Source organism: Hemicordylus capensis, chromosome 2 (assembly GCF_027244095.1).
Source record: "Hemicordylus capensis ecotype Gifberg chromosome 2, rHemCap1.1.pri, whole genome shotgun sequence".
NCBI classification, from domain to species: domain Eukaryota; kingdom Metazoa; phylum Chordata; class Lepidosauria; order Squamata; family Cordylidae; genus Hemicordylus; species Hemicordylus capensis.
Window position 1 is genome coordinate 238,665,327 of NC_069658.1, and position 19,604 is coordinate 238,684,930.

Consider the following 19,604-nt stretch of genomic DNA (forward strand, 5'->3'; position numbering starts at 1 on the left):
TCAGCTGCCTGGGCTCTTCAGCTCTTGGGCCATTAAAAGAAGGAAGCTTCTGCTGGAGGCGCAGCCTCCCATGCAGGTTGTCAGCAGGCAGGACAGCTGCCCAGCTGCCCAAGCCAGCCACCAAAGGGAGCTGTCCTTTGGTTGCAGTCTTCGGGGTGAGGCTAAGGCATTGTTTTAGGCTCTTGGAAGGGAACCTTCTGTTGAGCCTGGTGTAGGTAAGTGTCTTGGGTCATCCAGAGATGGGGAGGCAGGGGGCATCTCTGGGGCAGCTATTTCAGTAGTAGTGGGGAACTGACCAAGATTTGGGGCTGACAGATCAGCAGGTCATAATAGGGAAAGGGAATTTAGTAATGTAATTGTGGTTTCCCCCTCAATCAGACCTACTACCTCTTTGACCTTGGAGAGCAGTGCCTACAACCCACAGAGCCTCACCTTATTGCTTTGTAATGCCAGGTTGGTCCAAAATAAGTCTGAGATCATCCATGACTTGATCTTGGATGAAGATGCTGACCTGGTGTGCATTATGGAGACCTGTTCAGGAGAGGCTAGTGGCCCGGTTTGGTCTCAGCTTCTCCCAATGGGTTACTCTGTGATGGAGGAGGTGAGTGGGTGGGTAGGTGGGGTGGCTGTGGTCTATAAGAATACTATTTCCCTTACCAGGATCCCTGTCAGGGGCTTTGTCTACATTGAATGTGTGTTCCTAAGTCTAGGGACCAAGGATAGATTGGGACTTCCGTTGGTATACCGATCACCCCGTTGTCCAATGGAGTCCCTAACTGAGCTGACGGACCTGGTTATGGAGTTGGCATTGAAGTGGACCAGGCTGTTGGGTGTGAGGGACTTCAACGTTCATTTTGGGACTGGGTTGTCAGGAGCAGCTCAGGAGTTCATAGCGGCCATGACGACTATGGGCCTATCCCAAGTGGTCTCTGGACCAACACATGATGCAGGTAATATGCTCGACTTGGTCTTCTGCTCTGATCAGGGTGGTGTTCCATGGGTGGGGACCCCTATTATCTCCCCACTGTCATGGATGTATCACCATCTGGTTAAGGTAGGACTTGCAGCCACAACCCACTTCTGCAGGGGTGAAGGACCCATTAGGTTGGTCTGCCCGAGAAGGTTGTTGGATCCAATAGGATTCCAAGAAGCCTTGGAAGGGTTTCCAGCTGGCTCTGCTAGTGATTCTGTCGATGCTCTGGTGCAAATATGGAATAATGAACTTACTAGAGCAGTAGACACAATCGTTCCTATGCGTCCTCTCCAATCTGCTTTAAAGTCAGCCCCATTGTATTCAGATAAACTGCGGGAGTTGAAGCAGTGAGGTAGACAACTAGAGCGCAAGTGGAGGAAGACTCAGCGTGAATCTGACAGACTGCAACACAGAGCTCATTTGAGGATCTATGCTCTGGCAGTGCGGACTGCAAAGAAGCAGTTCTTCTCTGCCTGCATTGCTTCTGCAAGTTCACATCCAGCTGAGTTGTCTAAGGTTGTAAGGGGGCTAGTTAGTGCCCCCTCTGCCTTGAATTTGAACTGGGAACCATCTGTTACTCGCTGTGATGTGTTTAACAACTTTTTTGCAGATAAAATATCTTGTATTCGTGCTGAACTAGACTCCACAGTTACTGCAGAGTCTATCCTAGAGGTACCCAGCAACCCCTCTTGTGGGATAGAATTGGATCACTTTTAGTTTATTACTTCTGAGGATGTGGACAAACTGCTTCGGACTGTACGCCCCATCACCTGCTCTCTTGACCTTTGCCAAACTTGGCTTATTTTATCTGGCAATCATATTATCAGAGAATGTCTGGTAAATATCATAAATGCTTCTGTGAGGGAGGTCAGGGTGCCTCCTTGTCTCAAGGAGGCAATTATTTGAAGAAACCTGCACTGGATCCCTTAGAGTTAGTGAACTACAGGCCTGTCTCTAATCTTCCTTGGTTGGGCAAGGTGATTGAGTGAGTGGTTGTTTCTCAGCTCCAGGCAGTTTTGGATGGCACAATAATTTACATCCTTTCCAGACTGGCTTCCGGGTGGGCTATGGTGTTGAGACTGCCTTGGTTGGCCTGATGGATGATATCCAATTGCTGATCGACAGAGGGAGTGTGACTTTGCTGATCCTTTTGGATCTCTCGGCAGCTTTCGATACCATTGACCATGGTATCCTGCTGGGTCGCTTGAAGGAGGTGGGATTGGGTGGCACTGTTTTACAGTGGTTCCACTCCTACCTCTCTGGAAGATTCCAGATGGTGTCACTTGGGAGACTGTTATTCTGAAAAGTGAGAACTAATGTGAGGGGTTCCACAAGGCTCCATACTGTCCTCAATACTTTTTAACATCTGCATGAAACCACTGGGAGAAATTGTCAGGAAGTTTGGTCTGGGATGCTATCAATATGCTGATGACACCCAGATCTATTTCTCCATACCAACTTCATCAGGAAATGGCATGACCGCCCGCCCACCCCCCACCCCGCTAAGTGCCTGCCTGGAGGTGATATTGGGCTGGATGAAAGATAACAAGCTGAAGTTGAATCCTAACAAGACAGAGGTACTGTCTGTGGGGGGTCGGGATCTGAGAGATGGTTTAGATCTGCCTGTTTTGGATGGGGTTACACTCCCCCTAAAAGATCAGGTTCGTAGTCTGGGAGTGCTCCTGGATCTGAAACTCTTCCTGGTTTCTTAGGTTGAGGCTGTTGCCAGGAGTGCTTTTTATCAGCTTCGGCTGATACTCCAGATACATCCATTTCTGGAGACAAATGACCTTAAAACAGTGGTACGTATGCTGGTAACCTCTAGGCTTGACTACTGTAATGCACACTACATGGGGCTGCCTTTGTACATAGTTCGGAAACTACAATTGGTAAAGAATGTGGTAGTCAAACCAGTCTCTGGGTTTATCTGAAGGGACAACATAACATCGATTCTAAAAGAACTGCACTGGCTGCGATATGTTTCCGAATGAAACACAAAGTGCTGGTTATTAGGGATGTGCGAAACATTTCAGGTACAGAACGATCTGTACCCGAATCAGGCCATTTCTGGCGATTTGTACACAAAACAAATCACACAATTGCACGTTCAGAAAGTTTTGTTGACAAAACAAATAGCCCAAATTTCGGCTCCAAAAATTTTGTTGTTTTGGACCTCCATTTTGTGGCGATCTCGTTGTAGTCTCCATTTTGTGTTTGACGTCTATTTGAATTCCGTGTCTTCAGATCAGTGAATGAAAGTATGGGCTGATCTGCTGACAATTGTCTCCTTGTCCCCGATTGGCTGTTTTGGCTCTTGCCACTCCTGACTGACCCCACATTGGCCAGGGGAAGGGTCAAAGAAAGGACAGGGTGGGAGGGAGTTCAAGGAGGGATTTTTTATTCAATCAAATTTAAAGAGGCAGCAGCCACCATTCTGCCTTGTTCTGTCTCATAGGAGAAGGGGGAGAGAGGTTTGCTTTGCCTTGCCACAGAGGCGTAACTAGGGAAAACGGAGCCCGGGGCAAGCACTGAAATTGCGCCCCCCCATACTGTGCATACATAACACGTTTGCCCACCATAAGCAGATTCCTACATCAGATGCCAACATGCAGTATATACTTCTATGTTGTGGGGGAGGAGAGCTGGTCTTGTGGTAGCAAGCATGACTGGTCCCCTTAGCTAAGCAGGGTCCACCCTGGTTTGCATTTGAATGGGAGACTAGAAGTGTGAGCACTGGAAGATATTCCCCTCAGGAGATGGAGCCACTCTGGGAAGAGCATCTAGGTCCCAAGTTCCCTCCATGGCAGCATCTCCAAGATAGGGCTGCAAGAGACTCCTGCCTGCAACCTTGGAGAAGCCGCTGCCAGACTGGGTAGACAATACTGAGCTAGATAGACCAATGGTCTGACTCAGTATATGGCAGCTTCCTATGTTCCTAAATACTACTGCAGCACACACACAAGACACCTGTCCCATCCTGACACTCAGCCAACTTCCATAATCAAGATCCTACACACACACACACACACCCAGAGGCGTAACTAGGGAAAATGGCACCTAGGACAAGCACTGAAATTGCACCCCCCACCCCACCCCACCCCACCCCACCCCACCCAAACATCTGACACGCATCTTTCAGAAAACTTGTCTTTTACCATAATATTACCTCACACTGCCAGAACATTTAAAACTAGCTTTCATTTCTGAACAATAATGCATTTCCCCATAGAAACCTCAAATATACACTTGCATAGGTGAAAAATCAAGAGAAAATCAAGTTGAAAGCCTTACCAGTACAAATGAACTAAAAGGAGTGGAGTGAGTTTTCCACTGCTTCTGAATCCTCATTGAGTTCAGAGGGCAGAACACTTACTTTGGTAGCAAGACAGTAAGGTCTTAGGACAAAACGCTGCACAGGACTCAAAGCTGCCTAAAAGCTATACTGGCTGACTAGGAAGTCCTTCCACTGAGAACAACGACACTTAATTTAAGGTAATTTTAAGTTAAATGTATGAGGTGCTGATTTTGTGTGTTGGGATGGAGTGTCTACCAGTTCTGAATTTTATGAGCCCTTCAGTGTCCTGGTAGGTATGGGGAAGTAAGAATTTTGGAATATAGGAGACCAAGCCACAAACTCACACAGCTACTATTACAGCGAATATTTATATACAATTGTTCAATCAACATTCTCAAAATGGTTTACATAGAAAAACAAATACTAGATAAACAGATGATTCTCTGTCTTCAAAGGGCTCACACTCTAAAAAGAAACGTGGTAGACACCAGCAACAGCCACTAGACAGATACTATGCTGGCGCTGGATAGGGTCAGATGCACTCCCCATGCTAAATATATAGAGAATCACAACTTTTAAGGATGCTCAGTTAGTGGGGTCTCTTAGAATGTATATATTCAGGATTTTGTATACTATTGGATAGCAGTCTCATACAAATTTAGAAGAAAAAAATGGAGTAAGCCTGCAGGAACAAGCAAACATATTTACCTGAATCTAAAAATAGTTTTTTTCCAAGTCTGCTGTTAGAAATTGGGGGGTTGTCTTAACTTTAGAACCATCTTTTATATGAATCAATATGACAATGTGATTTTTTTGTGGGGAAAGTGTTTTCAGATTTCTGCATACATGAAGTAGGAAGGTGATAGAGTAAAGGAGGACTTTATTAGAAAATTATCTCTCCATTGGAAAAAACAAAGTAAACACATATACCAGAAGCAGCACTCACTGTATGGGAAGCCAGAAAAGTTTAACCCTGCCCCACCCCCAATAAAGTTTACTTTTTCCAGGAATCTTTCAGCCATACCCCAAGAGCAATTTAATGCTTCAAATGAAGAACAGGGAGGACATTTGCTTTGCAAATGGGACAATGCATGCTTGCTACTACAGTAACAAGACCAGCAACTTATCAAAAACTAAAGCCATTACAGTCAAGTCAAGACAAGAGGATTTTTAAAAACACACAGACCACCAGATTAGAGCTATAAGTAGCCTATAAGCAGCCTTCAAAGTAAACTCAACACACCAGCAAGTACATCATACACACACAAACGGAGTCTTCAACAAGTATATGTGTGGTGGCAGATCTCTCTCTCTCTCACACACACACAACAGTTAGGTGTTTTGTTCTATTTTTTTACGTTTCTTGAAGATGAAGCAAGGGAGACTTCAGCTAGTTTGCAAGACATTTCCATTCAGCTCCGCTCCTGGCGTTATTCAAATGCAGAGTGACCAGGAACTCAAGAATGCAGCAGGGGACCAATTAGGCTCCTTCTCCTGCTTGGAGGGCATGTCTGGCAGCAAAATCGTAGATGCTTCCCCCACCACCAAGCAGAGACTAGTTAACCCTTTTCTTATTCTGAGAGCTTCTGAGGCAGAGGGAAGCTCCAAGCAACGCAAAGTTAAGCAGCAGCAGGAAAGGAGGCGAGGCTGGCGGCGGCAAATAAAGGGTGGGGGAAAGAAGGAAAAAAGATCAGCAGCAGCAGCAAAAGCCATTGCTCTGGTCTGCGAGTCTTCATTTCCTTTTTCCCGCCCAGCAGCAGAGAGAAAGGCAGAGGCGAGGGTGGTGGAGAGCACGTGCGAGCAGCCCGCTTGAGCTAGGGAGCAAATTCTTCCAGCTCTTCTTTTGTGTCGTCTGTCGTGGTTCAGAAGGGGGGAAAGCCAGGGGGCAAGAGCTAGCCAGGCAGGCAGCAAGCGAGGCAGGCAGGGGGAAGGGGAAGGGAAAGGAACTTGTTGCAGGCTGGGCGCGCGGGACACACACGGCGATGAGATATCAGGGCAGCAGCAGTCAGTTTACTTACAGTTACTTACTTTGACTCACTGGGATTCAATCAAGACGAATGCAACAGCCAGCACAGGGCAGGCAGTGTAGTGGTGGTGGGCAAAAGCAGCACGAAGCACCAAACAGCACACGACGACGCGAAGGCCCAGCTGCAGTTGCTGCTAGTAGTCATGTGGTCATGGTGCAGGCATGCGCAGCTGCCTGCCACCCGTCCGGACGCAGAGATCTTGCAACGAGTGCGCTGGCTTGCCCTGCGTCTGTGTGAGTGAGGTGGTGGTGTGGGCGCCGCCTGCTCCGGTCCTGCGCGGCAGTGGTGAGCAGCGGGCCCGCCTGGTGGTGCCCCACCGCTGATGGAATGGGGAGGGGGGGTAATTTAAAAAAAAATTAAAAAATTTTTATTTTATTTTTTACAAAAAAAAATTTGGGGGGGGGTGGGGCAGGCATTTTGGCGCCCCCTTCAGGTGGCGCCTGGGGCACGTGCCCCCCCTGCCCCCCTATCGTTACGCCCCTGCCTTGCCACCATGCCATTGCCTATCGCCTATCGCCTTCTGCCTTGCCAGCCTGAGCCCAGCCTGCTTTGCCACCCAGCTTACCTGCCCCTGCTAGTGCCTACTGCATGCCAGTGGCTACTGCTAGTGGCTAGTGGCTACTGCATGCCAGCCTGGGAATGGATTGTCTCTGCTGGATTATTTTTTTGTTCCTGAGAAGAAGAACTCTTTTTTCAGCCACTTGAGAGAATCACTGCCTGTCTGTGCCAGCAGCCACCAGCCCCAGCCCCAGCCCCTGTGGCCACTGGCCACCTGGCCAGCAACCCCCTTTCCCCCCAGATTTTCCAGGCTTTAATAATAATAATAATAATAATAATAATAATAATATAATTCAATTTCTTATACTGCCTTTCCAAAAATGGCTCAGGGCAGTTTACAGTTTATATTGTTATATATAATATAATATAATATAATATAATATAATATAATATAATATAATATAATATAATATAATATAATATAATATATTATTATATCATTCATATATTATTATAAATAAATAAGATGGCTCCCTGTCCCCAAAGGGCTTACAATCTAAAAGAAACATGACACCAGCAACAGTCACTGGAGGTACTGTGCTGGGGGTGGATAGGGCCAGTTACTCTCCAAGTCAGCAGGGGTTTTGCCCCTGCCCCCCCCCCCCAGCCCCTCAAAATCTGAAGATTGAAGAAGGAGAAGTCAAGAAGATTGAAGAAGAAAGAGTAGACTCAGAGACCAGTCCACAGAAGTGGACAACTGGACACACAATGTGGGTAAAGCCCTAGACTGAGTGAGTGTACCCCATTTTCACATACACACCCCTTTGGAATAATGTATTCTTGGGGTTTTTTCCCGTTTGGAGGGAGTTTGGGGTTGCAATTGAATTTGTGTGTTGTTTCATTTAGAAAAAGTTTAAACAGGGGTTCTGTGTGGCAGGGATCCACGTTATGGATGTGCAGATTGATCGGGTACAAATCGATTTGTACCCGAATCTAGCTGATTCAGGTGATTCGGAGAAAGAACAAATCACCCCTGTGGTCCATTGGCTAGATTTGGGTACAAATGAAATCGCCCCTGATTCAAGTCGAATCGATTCAAGTTTTGGATCCCTCCTATTAATTCCCCCAGATTCCCAGCTTTCATTAAAAAAGAAGAAGAAAAAGCTAAGCTCTAGACCTTATAGAAGTGGAGTTATGGAGCAAAATGTGTGGTCACTATTTTTCAAGTGTTTAGATTCTTTGGTGTATAATAACTTTCACTCAATGAATCCTTATGAGGATTCCTTACACACCTTCATTTCTTTTATTCATTTTGACTTGTCTTTTTGACAGCACCAACTGTCAACCGCCATGTGCCAACTACACCCCACTCTCACCCGCAAGGCAGTGGGGTACTACTCAGTTTAAGTTAAGTAGCTAATGGGTAGAGGCTACCACCCAAATTGCAAAGGAATTGGGCAAAGGGCTGATTTTTGGTGAAGCTTTAGTGTCTCTGATAGCAAATGAGAGTGGATTCATGGTTTGTATTGAAAATCTCATTTGCTAACATAGAATCTACACTCAGAACACCTCAGAAAGACAACAGAACCCTGTACCCCATGGTTTAGAAACCCATGGGAGTGGCTGGCACCCACTACACTACCACTTGCTCTGTGCCACCCCAGCGCCCCCCAAGTGCACTTATGGGGCTGCTGAAACCTACATGATTGCCTATGGAGAAAAACCTTAAAGATGCGTAAACTTCAACAAATCACAAAAAATCAGCCCTCTTCCCAAATCCTTTGAAAAAATTCTGGTATCTCCCTTGCCCCCCATGGGCACTACCACCAACCCCACACCCCTTTCCCTCTGATGTGAAGTGATACACCTCCATTATACCTTATGGGGGGCAACCTTAAAGATGCGTAAACTTCAACAATTCACCAAAAATCATCCCTTTGCCCAATCCCTCTGCAATTTGGGTGGTAGCCTCCACCCATTAGGCACTACCACCCCACCCCACTCTTCTGCCCCAGATCCCACTTTATGCCCCACATCTGCCCCAAAGACACTAAAGCTTCAACAATTCACCAAAAATCAGCCCTTTGCCCAATTCCTCTGCAATTTGGGTGGTAGCCTCCACCCATTAGGCACTACCACCCCACCACATTCTTTTGGTGCTGGGATCCATTTTTTGATCCAAATCAATTCAGATTCAGATTAATTCGGATCCGAATTGAATCTGGGTTGATTCGGATGGGTCAGATTCGGACCCAAAAACAAATCAGGGGTGTTTTGATTCAGATCCAAATCGAAACACCAAAAATCCAAATTGCACACCCCTAACCCATGTTAGCTAGTACTAGTAGGTGGTTAGAAGGGTAGCATAGCCTCGTGGTTTAAAAAAACAATTTTGTCTTTTTTCCCATTCCAAAGATTTTTTCCCCATTTTTTAAAAAAAAAACAGAAGTCTGCCCTCCAGCCCTCTGTGCCCATGATAATATATCAGTATTAATGTTCTCTGCCCAGCAGCCTACAGGGACTGAGTGGGCAGGAAGTAACAGACTCTAGCCTCGTCCCTGTGCCCATTTATCCCACCCCCACCCCCAACTGCAACATTCCGAGGCCATGGCAAAAATTAGCCCTAAACCCACTAACCCTTTCACAGAGAACACACGCACAGGTGTACTATGCTTCCCCGCCCCCACATAATCTCAAGTTTAGCAGTATATATATTATGCAATTCAAATGCCTTGGGTGGTTTGTTGTTGTGCCTGTATTTTGGGGGCCTCATGGATGGGCACAGGACAGGTTCGTTCTCTCTCTCTCTCTCTCTCTCTCTCTCTCTCTCTCTCCTTTGCAATGAAGATTGGGTCATATTGTGACTTCTAGCATCATCATCATTTTTATTCAAACTAGATTGCTCGCATCTACAAAAGGTTGTGCTGCTGCCACAGGCTCCGATCTGTTGCAGAAATGTCAAAAAATGTGCCAAAAACTGTGTGCCATTGTTGTCATCATCACTCTTTTACTTGTGTAGGTGGGAAGGGGGCCAAACCTCGCTGTTCCACTGGCAGAATGTTGTTTTGCACCCTTCCTTACTTAACCTGATTTTATGGCAGGATGCCACAGATGTAGCTGTGTCTGTTGCTTGTTGATGAAATGCTTGGAGGAGGGAGGGCAGGGTACATTTATGCTGTTGTTGGCCCTAGTCTGCTACCCTAGTCTGCTGCATCTGTGATATCACGCTTGCTTGCTTGCTTGCTGCTGGCTGCTCCTGTTACCTTGCATTGGGAGGGGGTGCATGGGGCAGTGCATTTCATTGTTGTTGTTTCACATTGTTGTGTGTAGATCAATTGCATTTTGGGGGGAGTGGGACACAATGGATGTGGTGAGTGACACAGTGGATGTGCATGACTTTTAGAAACCTTGTTCTTTGCAAAGCTCTGTTGTTGTTGATGATTATGTGTGCTGCATCCACCCTATAAGACAATGGGGACAGACAGTGCCCATTTCTTCCTGTGAGTGCCTCCTAGGAGTGCCACAGTGGGTCGGGCTACCACCCAGATTTGAAAGGAATTGGGCAAAGGGTTGATTTTTAAAGAATTCCTGAAGTTTGCACGTCTTTGAGGCAGATTCAGGACAGAAAAGGGGCTACAGGGACAGAAGATTGGGTTGGGTGGTAGTGCCCCAATAGGTGCCTGCTACCCCCCAGATTCCAAAGGAATTTGGCAAAGGGCTGCTTTTTAAAGAATTTTTGAAGTTTGCGCATCTTTAAGCTTTTCCCCCATAGGGAATAATGAGGGTTTCAGCAGCCCCATAACTCCACTTGGAGGGCACTGGGTGGCCCAGAGCAAGTGGTGGTGTAGTGCACATAGGTGCCAACCACCCCATACCCACAAACCCATGGGGTACGGTGTATTGTTTCTGAGGTATTCTGAGTGTAGATTCTCTGGTAGCAAATGAGAGTGGATTCATTGTTTGTCATTGAAATTGACAATGAAAAAAAAGGCTTTGAAAATGGAGATGACACAAAGATAACAGATGACTGAAAAGTTACAAGGTCATGAGTACGAGCTCTGGTCTTTCAAGATGGAGATGCTCCTCAAGAAACATGTACTTGGCAGTGTTCTGCATACCCAGGGTCCAGCAGATTCAGGAAAGGAGCAAAAGGAATGGGACAAAGCAGATGAAAAGGCATCAGGAATTATTTGCTTGTTGGTGAGTGACCCAATCTTAGTGCATCTAAGAGACAAAGAACATGCAAAAGATATATGGGAAACTCTGAAGGGATTATATAAAAATACGTCTGTGGTTTCCAAAGTGCATCTAGTAAGAAAACTGAGCAATAAAAGACTTAACGGAGAAAGTCTGTCCAAGCACATAAATGTTAGAAATGTCTCAGCAACTGTAAGCTCAAGGAGTAATAATGTCAGGTGCTGTTTTGATAGGATTGCTGTTGAATAGTTTGCCACATTACTTTGATAATGTGACTAGTGCCTTGGAAGTCAAGGAGGATGCAGACTTACAATTTGTAATTAACTGTCTAGAGACTATGATTTGTGCAGAAGGGATAGTAGGCAACCAAAAGAACGTGAAGAAAATGCATTTAGAAACTTGCAAAGAAATAAGAAATGCTTCATTAGTGGAAGCACCAAACATTTGCAGAACAAGTATCCCAAGAATAAAGACTTTGCAGACAAAAGGCAAACAAAACTAAGTTGCAAAGAGAGCAAGTCATCTGGGAACACAGAGTACAAAACTTGCAAGCAATCAGGGACTAAAGCTAATAAGCAAAGGGTATACCTTGCAAGGACAGATAAAGCTTTGAAAACTAAGTTTGAGAAATGCAGCAGTGGCATTTGCATTGATTCATGTGCTACCTGATTTGAGAAAGGGAGAGATTTATAGATCTAGATTCAAGTTGCAGAATCCCTATATACTTGGCAGATGGAAAACCGATGTATGCAGAAGGGAAAGGATCTGCACAGTTGTTCTGCAAGAAGAAACCATTGGATTAACAATTGAAGAAGCTTTGTATGTGCCTGCTTGAGAAACAAGTCTGATGTTATGCTACAGAAAGGGGCTATGAAGTAAAATTTAAAGGAAGCCACTGTTTCATTACTCATAAACAGCAATTGCTTATGAAAGCAGTTTTACAAGAGAATGGACTGTTTGAAGTAGAATGTGTGACTGAAAAGGCCAAAACTGTGAAAGAATGCACACACAAAGGATGTCTGAATTTGTGACACAGGAGGTTAGGCCACAGAGATGCCAAAATGATACAAGCTGAAAAGTTGGATTTGGTAATGGGTCTAAAAATAGCCCCCTGCAGCACTGAATCAGTGTAGATGCTGTGTAAGAGCAAAGGCAACACGGCCTGCTTTTCTTGCGTGCAAAGAAAGAGAAACACAGCATCCTTTGGATCTGATTCATAGTGATGTTTGTAGACCTATGCGAGTTAATACATCAGGAGGGAATAAACATGTTCTTACTTTCATTGATGACTATTCTAGGTACATATATACCTGTTACCGTATTTTACGGATTATAAGACGCATTTTTTCACTCAAAAAATAGCCACCAAAATTCAGGTGCGTCTTTTACTCGCAAGCCTGCCTGGGGGGGGGGTATCCCCCAGCAAACAATGCTAAACGATGCTATTAACTCTGTGCAGCCTGGGAACTGCCGCTCCAGCTCACCCTCCGCCGCTAGGGCTGTGGACTCCCCGATCGTGCAATTACATCACCACCAGCAACACCATTGTTTTCAGCTTTCTGTTTTACTTTCTGCAAGCATATTCAGCTGAAGAAAGTGTAAAGAATTAAGAAAGCCGAAGTGGTAGCTGCTCCCTCCTCTGGTATGTGCATACTGATGAGAAGCAGAGCGCTGGAAAATGAAAGAGGGTGGTTGTTGTTGTTTTTTAATAGAGTCAGAAGCAGGTTGAAGAGAAAACAAGGAGTGGAGTACCAATAATTGAAAGAGGACTTATAATTGAGGCGAGGAGAATAATAATTGAGGCGAGGAGAACAAACTGAAGCAAGGCTGAAAGTCCTTTCCTGGAGCTAGCAGGAGTGAAGAAAGTGAAAAGAATTAAGAAAGCAGAGCTCCCTCATCTGGTATGTGCATACTGGTGAGGAGCGGAGAGCTGGGAAATGAAAGAGGTGTTGTTGTTTTTTAATAGAGTCAGAAGCAGGTTGAAGAGAAAACAAGGAGTGGAGTAGCAGCAATTGAAAGAGGACTTATCTGAGGCAAGAAGAAAGGAGAACAAATTGAAGCAAGGCTGAGAGTCCTTTCCTGGAGCTACCGGTAGCAGGACTTTTCGGTACAGTTTTGATAACAGTTTAATATGTTAAAACCCTGAAAAACTGGATTAAAATTAAGGTGCGTCCTATAGTCTGTAGCGTCTTATAGTCCGTAAAATACGGTAAGTGAAAAGGGACAAGTACTAGAAAGACTAAAAGAACATATTGCAAGAGTGAGCAACAAGTTTGAGAGAAAGCAACAGATTCTCCGTACTGACAGTGGTAGTGAGCATACTGGGAATGATGTCATAAGATTCCTAAAGGAGGAGGTCATTGAACACCAAAAGATGGCACCTTATACTCTGTAGCAAAATGGAGTGGCAGAAAGAAAGAAGCATTATTTTATAGAAATGATGAGATGCATGCTTGTAGATGCTGGTTTGGCTACTAATTTTGGGAGGAGAGGCAATGATGACTGCTACTTACCTTCAAAACAGATTGCCAACAAAGGCCACAGCAACAATGCCACATGAATTATGGCATGACAACAAGCCCATTTTGAGTCATATAAGAGTGTTTGGGTCTAAAGCATACGCCTATATACTAAAAGCCAAAACAACAAAACTGAACTGTAGATCTGTGGAAGGAATATTTGTTGGCTATTCCTAGGATTCAAAGGGTTTTAGATTTTAGATCTAGATTTTAGATCTTGCCACAGAAACAATTAAAATATGCAAAGTAGCATACTTCAATCAATGAAAATGAAAAACCAACCACTAGTGAATTGCCAAACTTCAAGCCCAATATTCAATTTGTGAAAGAATCAAGGCAGCATGACCAAAAGGAAGGATCTACTGTAAGTTTTACACCTGGCAGTAATTCAGCAGAAGAGGATGCTGATGATGAACAAAAGGTGTGGCGTTCAATACAACAAAATAAAGGAGTTCCACCTAAGAAACCTTCCTAAATTACAAAGGGAGAAAGGTCTCAAGAACAAAGTATGTGGAAAGAAATCAATAATGTACCTGCAACTGAAACACAAAACTGGAAGGAAGTTGCAAAAGAAGAAATTTTCCCTCTCACACAACACTAGAACCAGGGGTCACTCCATGAAATTGATTGCCAGGAGGTCTAGGACCAACAAACAGAAGAACTTTTTCACACAACGCATGATCCACTTGTGGAACTCTCTGCCACAGGATGTGGTGACGGCCAACAACCTGGATGGCTTTAAGAGGGGTTTGGATGACTTCATGGAGGAGAGGTCTATCAATGGCTACTAGTCAGAGGGCTGTGGGCCACCTCCAGCCTCAAGGGTGTGCCTCTGAGTACCAGTTGCAGGGGAGCAATGGCAGGAGAGAGGGCACGCCCTCAACTCCTGCCTGTGGCTTCCAGCGGCATCTGGTGGGCCACTGTGCGAAACAGGATGCTGGACTAGATGGGCCTTGAGCCTGATCCAGCAGGGCTGTTCTTGTGTTCTTATGTTCTTAAATTGAATCATTGCACAAAAGTAACATATGGACACTCATAGAGCTACCTGAGGGAAGAAAGACCATGGGATTCAAGTGGATTTTTAAAATGAAACAAAATGCAGAAGGAGATGTCCAGTGTTACAAAGCAAGATTGGTAGTGAAGGAATACTTGCAAATATATGGGGGAGATTATAACGAGACATTTGCTCCCATTGTAAAACACACCTCAGTAAGGACACTCTTAAGCACTGCAACAGCAAAGAAAATGCAAGTGGATCACATAGATGTGAAAACTGCATTTCTTCATGGAGACATCAAAGAAGATATTTACATGGAGCAGCCTTCAGGATTTGTAGAACCTAGTAAAGAAAAACTTGTATGTAGGCTGCAGAAAAGTATTTATGGACTAAAGCAGGCTGCAGGAGCCTGGAATGTCAGATTAAACCAGTTGCTATTCAATGAGGGATTTACCCAAGGAAAGGCTGACCCCTGCCTGTATTCAAGGCTCAAAGACAACAGATGGACCTATATACTTACTTTCAATGATGATCTGATAATCTGTTTTGAAAATAGAGAGGACAGCCTTGGAAATAATAAAGCATCTGAATAATGAGATGCAAGTAAAAGAACGTGGACCTATTTCACACTATCTTGGGATACACATAGAGAGACAAGAGGATGGAAGCTATTTACTTAACCAAAAACAAAAAATAAATGATTTACTAGCGTATTTGGGACTTATAGACAGCAGCACGAGCCGATGAGAAGGAGTGTTGGAACTGGGAGTCTGGGACACTAGCAGCATCTGCTCTCAGCTGCAACATCTCATAGTGACCACTGGGGACTTTGGTGTCCTTGATGGAAAGTGCAGGACTCCTCCCCTCTTTGTTCTCCCAGAGTTTGTCTCCATTTTGTCTTTCCAGACTGTCTGTTGTTAGTCTCTCTCTCTCTCTTCACCCATGAACTCAGCTAGAAAAAGCTGCAGGCTTTCCCATTTTATTTGTAACTTCTGAATAAATCCTTGTTGTTCTTCAAACTGAAAATTGTCTCTTGCTTGGGTGAATTCTCCCCAAACTGTCTTTGTTCTGCTAATAGGAGTTGAACTGCCATTCTTCTCCTACAATAACCAGCACCTTGTATTTTGCTCGGAAACCTATCGGCAGCCTTACAGTGTAACCATGTAGCGCAACTTTGTACATGTTCCAAAAAAGGTCTTCCCCTAGTGGTTGCACCACAATTTCGTACAGCTCCACTGCATTCTTGTGCAAGCACAAGTTTTGTCCATTGTGCAAGCACACCTTTAGGATGTCAGCCAGTGTCCTTTATTAGGGACACCCATATTTAATCAGATGTACAAGGAAACGCAGCTTGGTCTTTAATTCTTTCTCAGGGGAGAATGGTGAGGTCCACCAAGCCTGGTAAGTGCCTAAGCAAAATGAGTATGTGCTCAAATACAGTTCAGAAAAATCTTTTGCAATATTTAATGGTCAAAAGATCTGCCAGTTTAAGACCAGAGTTAAAGCTATCTTATTTTGGCTGAAATTCCACATAGCCGGAATACTGGAACCTAAGGCCATGCCTTAACAAACGTGCCACATGATCTGTAATGATGTTGTGCAATGTCACAAACAGTGCTCGCTTGCAACTTGCCCTTTATGCACCCACACTTTTCCTTAACCTTTAAGGCCCAAATCAAGATGGGAAGGATGGATTACCTGGGACTCGAAAAGATGTTGTGTGTTTCTGTTTGTGTTTCATGTCTTTGTGCCTGTAGACGTTGTATACAACTTTATGCTGCATGTGTTTGTGTTGGGTGTATGTGTGCACATGTTTCTGTGCATAATTACAGCTTCTGGCAAGGAACTGGATGATCCTAAATGTAGCAACTGTGGTGATGAAGGAATTTGAGATTTGGGCTATTGTTGGAAGAGACCTGAGTTCTAATCCACATTTGTCCATGATGCCCCTCAGACATTTCCTTCTGCTCAACCTAAACAGGGGCAAGGGGGTTAACATGATCAGGTCATGTTATTTATGCCATTGAAAGTTGGGAGGCATAGGTGTGTGCACTCCCATGAAAGTCAATAAAGTGCTCATGCTCTGGCTCCAGTATCATCTGGGCCAGGGGTGTAACTACTATTAGGCAAGGGGAGGTGGCTGCCTGGGGCCCCCCACACTTCAAGGGGCCCCCCAGAGGCAAGTCACATGTGAAGAGTGTGTGTGTGTGTGTGTGTGTGTGTGTGTGTGTGTGTGTGTGTGTATCAGCGAGGGGCCCATTTTAAAATTTTGTCTCTGGGCCCACTCCAGCCTTGTTACGCCCCGATCTGGGCACTGCACTCAGATATTCAGCCATGATTCACAATCTAAGAACCAATCTATGGTGTTGAGCATGCAGGGTATTGTACTCAGCTAACACTGGGGCTGGCACATGGTTATTTTACTGGTTTTCACAGGAGCATGCATGCCTCCACCTCCTGATTTCTGATGGTATCATTCACTTCCTCCAATTGTCTGAACCCGCTCAAAGTTACTATGAGCCTGAAGTACAATAACCACATGTACACAACACTGAGGACCTTGGCGGAAGCATGACATTCAAATGTAGTGCATTCGTATTGCTTTGTATTCTTGACTCAAATTCCCCTTTGAAACATCTGGGGTTCAGTTCATCTGCCACTCCATTGCTATTGGAATATCATGTGATGTCACCTTATACTGAATAGGATCCGTGGTCTCTCTAGCCAGAGTTCTGTCTTCTCTGATTGGCAGCAGTACTTCCATATTTCTTTCTGTTCTTAGTATCTCAGATCTTTTGCATGCACTCTGACCAAAAAACCGACTTCCCACCCTTGTCACATATTGACAACGGATAATCTTTCCCACATTTCTAGCCTAATTTCTGAAGGGAAGAAGTCTCAAAAGATCACCGTCTGTGTGTGTTTCTAATAACCTTTGCATTTGTAATCTGATACAAATCAAATTTACAGCACATAGGACAGGGTTCAATGGGGATTCAGGGGGGCATTTCCTGCCAATCAGCTGGAGAGTGTGGGCATGGAGATGGGCATGGAAAATATTGGTCCTAGATGGTGACCACTCCAGGGATACAAAACACCCCAAACTGATGTGCTGACAGATGCAAAGTAAATTCACAGCACATGGGAGCAGGTCATATGTGAAAGTCACTGAGGCTGTTCTCATGCACAGGTAAAACTGGGCTAACAGAGCCAAGCCCGGTCCTGCCCACACATGAGAACTGCCAGGATCGGGCCTGATACTGGCGGCACCTTGGCGGCAAACCCACCAAGCCAGCGACCTACCCTCCTAAATGAGGTTAAGAGAGCAAGGTTAACCCCATTTTTGTAACTGTCTGGCAGCAGCTGGAGCTGATGGACTGCAGGGCTTCCGGCTGGCTTTGGGGAGGGGGGATCCCCATAATACACCGTGCACTCACAGCACCCCTATCTCCCGGCACCCTAATCTCCGTGCTGCCTGAGGAAGCATCTGCATGTCTGGGTTCACGATCTCCATGCCCACATTCTCTATGAGGATCGTCTGCATGGAGGTAAGATAGCTTCTTCCCTGGTGACCCTGTATCTCTTTCTCACAGATCATGAGAAAGGGCTCATTATGTAAAAGAAGCAGAAAGTAGGTTCATTCATTCTACTCGAACTACTAGTTTGTTTTGGCTATAGGCTTTCACCTTGCCATGTCTTTTACTGTATCTAACAAAACATATATCCATGCAGGTATGTAACACAGACTTTACTCCTATTCTTTTCAGATGCAGACCATTGTAATAGGTGTCCAGATGACCAGCATACAAACTGGGATCAAGATCAATGTGTCCCCAAGGTAATAACCTTCCTGGCCTATGAAGAATTGCTGGGGACCAGCTTAGCTTCATTAGCCATGTTCTTGATCCTAACAACTGGTTTTGTCTTGGGAATCTTCATTAAATACATGGAGACTCCAATAGTCAAAGCCAACAACCGGGATCTCTCCTATATTCTCCTTGTCTCCATCCTGCTCTCCTTTTTGTCCTCCTATCTATTCATTGGTCACCCTGGGAAGGTGGCCTGCCTCCTCCGACAAACTGTCTTCAGCATCATCTTCTCAATTGCCATTTCTTCAGTGCTTGCCAAAACTATCACTGTGGTGGTGGCTTTCATGGCCACAAAGCCAGGGAACAAGATGAGCAGATGGCTGGGGAAGAGTGTGGCCAACTGCATAGTCTTTTGCTGCGCCACTATTCAACTAGGACTCTGCACCATCTGGCTGGGAATCTCTCCTCCCTTCCCAGACTCTGACATGCACTCCCAACCTGGACAGATCATCCTGCAGTGTAATGAAGGGTCAGTCACCATGTTTTATAGTGCCCTTGGTTACATGGGTTTCCTGGCTGCCATCTGTTTCGTGGTGGCTTTCCTAGCCAGGAAACTTCCCGGGGCATTCAACGAAGCCAAGCTGATCACCTTCAGTATGTTGGTCTTCTGCAGTGTTTGGGTGTCCTTTGTGCCCACCTACCTGAGCACGAAGGGGAAATACATGGTGGCTGTGCAGGTCTTCTCCATCTTGGCCTCCAGTGCTGGGTTGCTGGGTTGCATCTTTCTTCCCAAATGCTACATTATTCTCTTGAGGCCTGATCTAAATAAAAAAGAACATCTAATCATGAAAAATAAAGATGGCATCTGATTCTGAGCATATGCTGAGTATCTGATGAAGAAAATGAAAGATGCAATCTGATTCGTAGAATATTTCCCCCATTTTTTAAAATGTAAGCCTTGTTATGGAGCGGCTAACAAATAAAGTTGTTTGTTATTGTTATCGTTATCATTATCATTATTATTAGTGCATCCGGCCTCCAGGAATTCCACAGTGCACCGTGCGACATGTGTGATGCAGTGGAGGATTCCCCCAAAACAGAAGTAATATGGGGACAGATATAAAGACAGCCTATATAAAAAGGCACAGATGTAATAATCATAGAGATAATATAGCTGAAGCATTTTCAACAACTCAAAGTCCACTAGCAATTTACTGTGGCTGTATAGCGTGTATTTATTTATTTATTTATTATGACTGACATACTGCTCAACGTTGCACATGCAATGG

The 19,604-nt window shown here is 44.9% G+C and overlaps 1 protein-coding gene across 1 annotated transcript; it reads left to right on the plus strand.

Annotated features, from left to right (window-relative positions):
* The first annotated feature begins 6,456 nt into the window (after window positions 1-6,456).
* LOC128343890 (vomeronasal type-2 receptor 26-like) lies at window positions 6,457-19,298 on the plus strand. Its single transcript, XM_053293326.1, has 2 exons — window positions 6,457-6,580; window positions 18,274-19,298. Exons 1-2 carry the CDS (start codon window positions 6,457-6,459, stop codon window positions 19,182-19,184), a joined length of 1,035 nt encoding a protein of 344 aa, XP_053149301.1. The 3' UTR covers window positions 19,185-19,298.
* The last annotated feature ends 306 nt before the right edge of the window (window positions 19,299-19,604 follow it).